The following is a 7,305-nucleotide window of genomic DNA, read 5'->3' on the forward strand; positions in this document are numbered from 1 at the left end:
TCACATAAATTTACAACTTTTTAAATTAAATATAGTGTTTGTTTGGCTAACTTATTTTTTGTCAACTTATTTTACTATTCAGTTTTTTTTTGTTATTATTTATAGGTCTCATTACACTATTTGATTTTATTTATGGATCTCACTATATTATTTCAACTAACATTTAATTTTATCTACAGTGCTTTCAGGAAAAAAAATAAATTTTAACAAAATAAGCGAATTTTAAAATTATACTCTTTTTTTTTTTTGCGCAACTGTATATTTTTGTTTTATAATTGATTAGATAGGCATCTAGTCAGTCTTGTGTTGCACCACTCTTCAAAAATATATGTATATAAAAAAGCCTTGGTTCCTACAGCTTATACTAAGGCTAAGTTTGGATAGGAATTATTGCGTTTACGTTTCATGTTTCAACTGTTTTCTTTTTTTTTTTTGGCAGCTTTTCAGCTTTTAAGGAACAACGGCTACTGTTCATGCACTGTGCATGAACCGTAACCGAAAATTAGGACTTTTTCAGCCACTTTTTTGCGTGAACAGTATATCCGTGCACTGTTCACGGACCAAATATCACTTTTTAGCCACTTTTTATTAAAAATTGGTCTTACGGTACTATTCACACATTTAAAAATTATTTTACTACAGTGTTTTCAGTTTTTAGTTTTCAGCTGTATCTAAACGGAACCTAAGGAAGCAAAAGGTCATTGGAAAACTGCGTAAACACCATTACGTAAGCTTGAATGTGTCAGCTTTAATTCCATTTTTGCTATAAATAGACGCACCTTACAGTTTATTACACACACCAAAATAAGCAAAGAAGAATAGCTTTAGAAACTAGAAACAGGTATCAATAAGCAACAATGGAGGTAGAGCAAGTCCTTCACATGAATGGTGGAGATGGGAAAACAAGCTATGCAATGAACTCGCAACTTCAAGTCAGTCCTCTCTCAATGTCACTCTTAATGTTGTTTTGTTCTTTTCTTTCTCATATATATATCAACTTGATTTGTTTGTTTAAAATTGTAGAGAACTGTGGCAGCTATGGTTAAGCCCATACTTGAAGAGAGCATGGAGGAGCTTTACCTCACTCTGTTCCCCGAGTGTTTGAAAATGGCAGATTTGGGTTGCTCAGCAGGACCAAATACCCTTTTAGCTGTATCAAAAGTCATGGACATCATTGGCACCAAGTCCCAAAAGCTGAACCGCCCACCACCCTCATTGCAAGCATTCCTAAACGATCTTCCAGGGAATGACTTCAACAGCATTTTCAAGTCATTGCCAAGCTTCTATAAGAAGTTGGAGAATGAGAAGGGAACCTCATTTGGGCACTGTTTCATAACCGCAGTGCCAGGGTCTTTCTATGGCAGGCTCTTCCCTAACAATTCCCTGCACTTTGTTCATTCTTGTTATGCTCTTATGTGGCTCTCCGAGGTTGATAATATTCTAGCTAGCTAATTTCCCCATTAGTAGTCATCTTTTTTTTTCTTTGATTTTAGAATTTTTAGGATGATAAATCTTGTGGACACAACTTTTGTACCATAACCATGGTATCAAAAATCAGATCAGAGGCAAAACCGTTTTTGCCTCTGATTCTCGATTTAACCCAATTTTGGCTGGTTTTGGGCATTTTTACTAGACTAAACTAGTATTTAGTTCTTGCTTGAACCGGTCGGTTTAGTCCGATTTTTAAAACCAAGGCATAACTTTTACTACAATATGATATAGTTGATAATGAGTGGTGGGAAAAAAAGTAGCAAGATTATGTGAGAGTAATAAACAGTCACTTACAATCTACCACATTAGAGTTATGACAAAAAAAGTTATAGTCTCAAAAGAATTCTTTTAAAATTTCAATAAATTCATGATTTCTATTTTCTTTCTTCAGTTTTCAAAACCAAATGAAAGTGCGCATTAAGTTACTGTAGATTCTAGCTCCATCCAAGTTGACAAAAAGTGTCACGTCATTTAACCCTTTATGTATATATAGGAAGTGGTGTTGGTGTGGAACGTATGGTAGATCGAACTTGAGACTTATGGGGTTACATCACACTCCAAACCAATGAACTCACTACCTAAACACCAATGTTAACAAAATGCACACAAGTTTTTTCTTTTTCATTTTTTTGACATATGCATACAAATTGTTAATTACTTAATTAATGGTATATACAAACTTGTAAAGATAGGACTTTTCATGAGAGATATTTTACTTCCTATCTTTCATGCTTTGAAATTTTCATGTAGGTTTATCTTAAGTAACTTTAAGCATCCAAGTAATTCATTTAGTTCTTCGTTATGTATGCAATGTGACAATGAAAAATTTAATATAGGCACCAAAACAGTTGGTTAGCAAGGAGGCCATGAACAAGGGGAACATATGTATTGCAAAGACAAGCCCACCTCCTGTGTTTAATGCATACTTGGAGCAATTTGAAAGAGACTTCAAAATGTTCCTGAAGTGTAGGGCAGAAGAGTTAGTCCCGGGAGGTCGGATGGTCCTCACAACTATGGGCAGCATTAAAAGCAACGATCCTCTTTGCATTTGGGAAGTTGTTGGACTGAACCTCAATGACATGGTCTTGGAGGTAAGGAAGTGTCTAACTTGTAGAGAGAGACATATGAGCTAAAAATAATTTTCTGTTACATAAAAATACTAACTTGTAGAGAGAGATAAATAGATCCTCTTCGCATTTGGTAACTATTTTTTCCCCTTATGTTCTATTTCCATAAATAATTTTCTATTTTTGAAACTAAAAAACTTATTTGGCAACCCAAAATGGACAGAAAACAATAACTGTTCTCAAAACTCAATTTGTGAAGAAAACTGAAAATATGCAAAAGACTGTTTTTAATTTCTAATTTTCAAAAATTAATGAAAAAACACATTTAATTTAATGAATCTGTCTCATTTAATAAGTTAACATTAGAGTTCAAATCCTAGTAATAACATTTTTTTTTCTTCAAAAAACTATCTTTTTAATTTCAATTAACTAAACATATTGTTGATTTCAAAAATACAAGAAAACTGTTTTTTCTTTATATTCCCAAAGACAGGTTTTTGGAAATAGAAAAACAAGGATTGTTACCAAACATAACCTAAAGTTTTTATAATTTTTTTCACAACTATTTAAGGTGACATGTATGTTGTAAGTAGTGCTAAAAAAATAGTATAAGAAAATTACTCGCTATTACACACTCTCTACATACTCCCTTTTGAAATCGTATCTTTAAAACATTATTATAGTCCATGTGGTAATATGTATGTGATGAGTGTGTAACTATTATCACTTTAAAATATTCATGTTAGTTGTGAACTATTAAAAAAAAAAGATATAACTTTAATCATAACTTAATATTCTACATTATTCAAGTGACACCAATTACATTTATTATTGTGATTAGATTTTTTTTTTTGCATAAAATTTATAATAACTTTTAAGGGTAATGTGAACGAAAATTAAAGACCCAAGTCAAATATGGAAAGTGGGTAAATATGAGCCAATTATAATCGTACGTCTATGGGACTATGGCCTCTGGGCACGCCACTGTTGATCGACTTATGCCGACCCAAGATCCTTCCTGCCATACGTTATTCACGCGCTGTCTGTCCCGGTATCCTGCTGCTGCTGCTGCTGCTGCACCATGCAAATTATAACTGAAAAGGCATAAAATTATTGCTGCTATAATACAAGTTTTCAACAACTATTGGTACTATTTTTTGCTAGAAAGAGATAGGACATGTATTTAGTACACCTAATTATATAAGATAAAACCATGTACAAGAGTTAGACATTTTTAGATTTTATTCTTAATGGAACTTAACTTTGTTGGAGTCTTTTCTTCTGTTGTAACTATTAAATTATCAAAGTTACTTTGGTTAATTAATTTCAGGGCTTAATAGAAGCAGAGAAACTGGACGCCTTCAATTTGCCATACTATGCACCAACTACCGAGGAAGTCAAGAGGTTGATCGAGGTTGAAGGATCTTTTACTTTGCTTAAACTTGAAGTTTTCAAAATGGATTGGGACTCTCACATAAAGAAAGCTAATAGCGGCCTCGATAGGCAAGAAAGGGCAACAATGATTGCCACTTACATTAGGGCCGTTGGTGAACCTATATTGGCTAGCCAGTTTGGTGAAGAAAACATGGACAACTTGTTTCAAAGGTTTAAAGATGTTGTCCTTGATCACATGGAGGCAGAGAAATGTGAATACGTTAATTTGGTCATCTCCTTGACAAAAAGGGGTTGAATTGCAAGGTTAAAGAAAAAGTGATGCTGAGAATAACGTCCGCCAATGCAGTGGCAGCATTGTGGACAATATGTGCGTCATTTCAGTTTGTGTCGAAGTTATTTGTGGACTATATTTTAGGAGTCGTGTTTTGATTATCAAATAAGTTGTTGTGTCGGTTAGTTTATGACTTTATGGTCTATGTTTTTGGTATTGCAAGTATTGATTGGTCACACTTTGTTTTTGCCAATAAATATTATATCAATCAGGAAAAAAAAAAAATAAAAAAAAAATCATGAGTACTTTTGACTTAGAGAAGTGTTTGTAAATGCGGCCTACTACTTTAGCTCGAGTGATTTCGCCTATATGAATCAAACATGGGTCTTGGACACATTAATTGAATGGCATTCACAAATCACAACTCCCGATTGAGTGATATCATAGGACAACCTCCTTTCCATTGGTTGAATTTGTTGAGAAATTGAGAGACTGGTTGGTATAATTTAACTAATTTTCAGTCAAATTTAATTAATTAATCAAATTATGCTTACACACTCAGATTATGGTTAATTCTAACGACAAACCAATATCCTTAAAACGAATAAACTACGGACCTAGCTAACACGTTATAGACTTAACTTTTGTTTACGATTTGCTAATTTATAAACTATGGACTTAACAGAATCTTTTATAGATTTAGCCATCTTAAATGATTTGGGTATGCATCAAGAAAATTGGGTAGGGGGAGGGGGGTTAATAGTTTTTAGTGTTTAAATACTGAAAATTGAGAGTTTTCAAAAAAAAATACATGTTTGGTAGGAGAGTTTAACAAAGATTTGAGTCATAGTTTTCAATTTAGAGTGTTTGCATTGTATTTTGAGAACACCACAAGAGAAGTTTTCAGTTTTCAAGTAAGAGTTTTTAGTGGCATTGTTATAATTATTTTGAAAAATGTAGAACCCATATGACGTTGACAACACATAAAACACAAACTTCTTAAAGATGCACACTCAAACCAAACACTCAGTTGTGTTTTTCGCTTTTGAAAATATGTTATTAACTACAAACATGATACTAAACAATTTTTTTGCATTGTGAATACTTTTAAACAAGTATTTTCATAACATTTTTAAAGCATAATTTTCACATTTTTTTGAAAACCAATACCTAAACTGTCTTATCAAATGGGCCCTTAAGAACTAGCTTTGAGAAATTGTTCTTGCTTTTAATTTGAGTATGATTGTTCTATGGCTGTCGTGTTAGGACTTTGCTTTGTGCTTTAGAATATCCTTTTGAAATTTTCCCTAAAATCATTCTTTTGATTGACAGACATCCATTTCATGCGAAACAACATTACCATATGAAATATGAAATGTCTCTCTCACCTTGTATGAAAATATGACCTGCAAGTTAAAATGGACATGATTCTATATAAAAAATAAAATTAGGGTTGTTATGTTATTCCAATCGAGCTTTCAAGGGTGTACATGAATGAAAACGATCGCCTATTTAGTGAATTCTGTGCTGTTGATTAGTACTTTACATCTCTTTTATAAGTACATATCTATGTTAATATATAAAATTTGAGAGAGAAGTATTAACACTCTAACTTCCTATAATTGATTATCAAAAAAAAAATCCTTTAATTATTGATTGTATGTCATATGGCTATGCTAATGATGCAAAATTGTGTTATCTTAACGAATAATATATTTTTTCTCAAAAAAAATTAATGAATAATATATCATAATAAATAATAAATACTAACAAACAGAAGGAAAATCAATTAAGTACGTGTTAAATGCAGGGGAAAAATAAAAAGGAAAAGGAAAATTATATATATATGTGTATGTGTGTGTGTGTGTATTTTGTAAGTGCTAAAGACCAAAGTATCTTACATTTAAGACACTTTTTAGGAAATTGCAAGTCCTTAGCAACAACTGAAAAATATGGGAAGTTTTTACTTTTATTCAACTTTATATATTTGAAATATCAGGTCACAAAGAAACCAAAACATTATTTCAAAAATGTTCTTTTCAAAAAAAATATATATATAATGCCTATAATAGGAAGCAATATTTTTTAATATTCATAAAAACCACCTCTAATAGGGCTTACAATAAAGGTAGGATTTAAATTTTTTCTTTTTTTTTAAACAAATCAACTATGCAAATGCAACAAATTAAAACCCTAATTCAATATACATAATATATATATTAGTAAAACTACAAATACAATAAACCCTAATTCAATATTTTCAAAAACAGTTGACTTAACAAATTTTTGCTTGTCATTATTTGATCACATCATTAACATTACTTTTTTACTTATGTACTAATGTTGTGATCTTAATGTCCCACATGGATAAAATGTAACCTTAATCACGTATTTATAAACTCTTTAGTACCCTCCTTTTGCAAGTTGATTTTCAATTGTGAGTTCTATCCATGGGCTTATAACAACTAACAAAAGCTTACCACCTCTATAATTATATAAAATAAAATAAAAATTGTATCTCTAATCTATTAAATTAATATACATTTACGATAAATTCTTTTTGGTATCCAATTAATAGGTGTCTGTAGGGCATTTGTTAACGGATCATTTTAAAATATTTTTATACCACTGAAATTTTTTTTTTTTTTTTTAAACTGTCAAAAGATTATTTTCTTTTTTTAGATTAAAAAATTTTCTAAAAAAAATTTGTAAACTAATGTGCTTAGGATATATACATCACAAAGATTATAGGAGTACAAAAATGTTTTAAATTTTATCATTGGCATGATCTATGGGGTCTATTAAAATAATTTTTCGTATGAATTGATGTTAAGAGATAAGGATTACGAAAACGAAGCAAGTTTTAAATTCACTTGGATTGGTGTGCTATATATATACACACAAAGATCATACAAAGCGCTTTCTCACCCAAAAAAAAAAAAATCATACAGGGTATATAAATTTTTTTTTTAAATTTTATCCTTGGCATGAACTAAGGGGTCTATTAAATGCGTATTTGGCTTCAAATTAAAAAGTTAGTTTATTTTATTATTTAATTTATTTTTTCTACTATTTATGGGC

At 30.9% G+C, this 7,305-nt stretch overlaps 1 protein-coding gene across 1 annotated transcript; it reads left to right on the forward strand.

Annotated features, from left to right (window-relative positions):
- The first annotated feature begins 800 nt into the window (after nucleotides 1-800).
- LOC142643725 (S-adenosyl-L-methionine:benzoic acid/salicylic acid carboxyl methyltransferase 3-like) lies at nucleotides 801-4,520 on the forward strand. The gene is made up of 4 exons (XM_075818434.1): nucleotides 801-932; nucleotides 1,024-1,428; nucleotides 2,328-2,582; nucleotides 3,889-4,520. The coding sequence occupies exons 1-4, from the start codon at nucleotides 858-860 to the stop codon at nucleotides 4,246-4,248; spliced, it is 1,095 nt and encodes a 364-aa protein (XP_075674549.1). The 5' UTR covers nucleotides 801-857; the 3' UTR covers nucleotides 4,249-4,520.
- Nucleotides 4,521-7,305: the final 2,785 nt, after the last annotated feature.

Source organism: Castanea sativa, chromosome 7 (genome assembly GCF_040712315.1).
Source record: "Castanea sativa cultivar Marrone di Chiusa Pesio chromosome 7, ASM4071231v1".
Taxonomy (NCBI): domain Eukaryota; kingdom Viridiplantae; phylum Streptophyta; class Magnoliopsida; order Fagales; family Fagaceae; genus Castanea; species Castanea sativa.

What these genes read in the sequence shown, in the direction of transcription:
- LOC142643725 (XM_075818434.1), top strand. Translation starts at nt 858, where the DNA reads ATGGAGGTAGAGCAAGTCCTTCACATGAATGGTGGAGATGGGAAAACA. An exon ending in CTCTTATGTGGCTCTCCGAG is followed by an intron (nt 1,429 to 2,327) that starts GTTGATAATATT and finishes AATTTAATATAG; the next exon opens with GCACCAAAACAGTTGGTTAG. An exon ending in TCAATGACATGGTCTTGGAG is followed by an intron (nt 2,583 to 3,888) that starts GTAAGGAAGTGT and finishes AATTAATTTCAG; the next exon opens with GGCTTAATAGAAGCAGAGAA.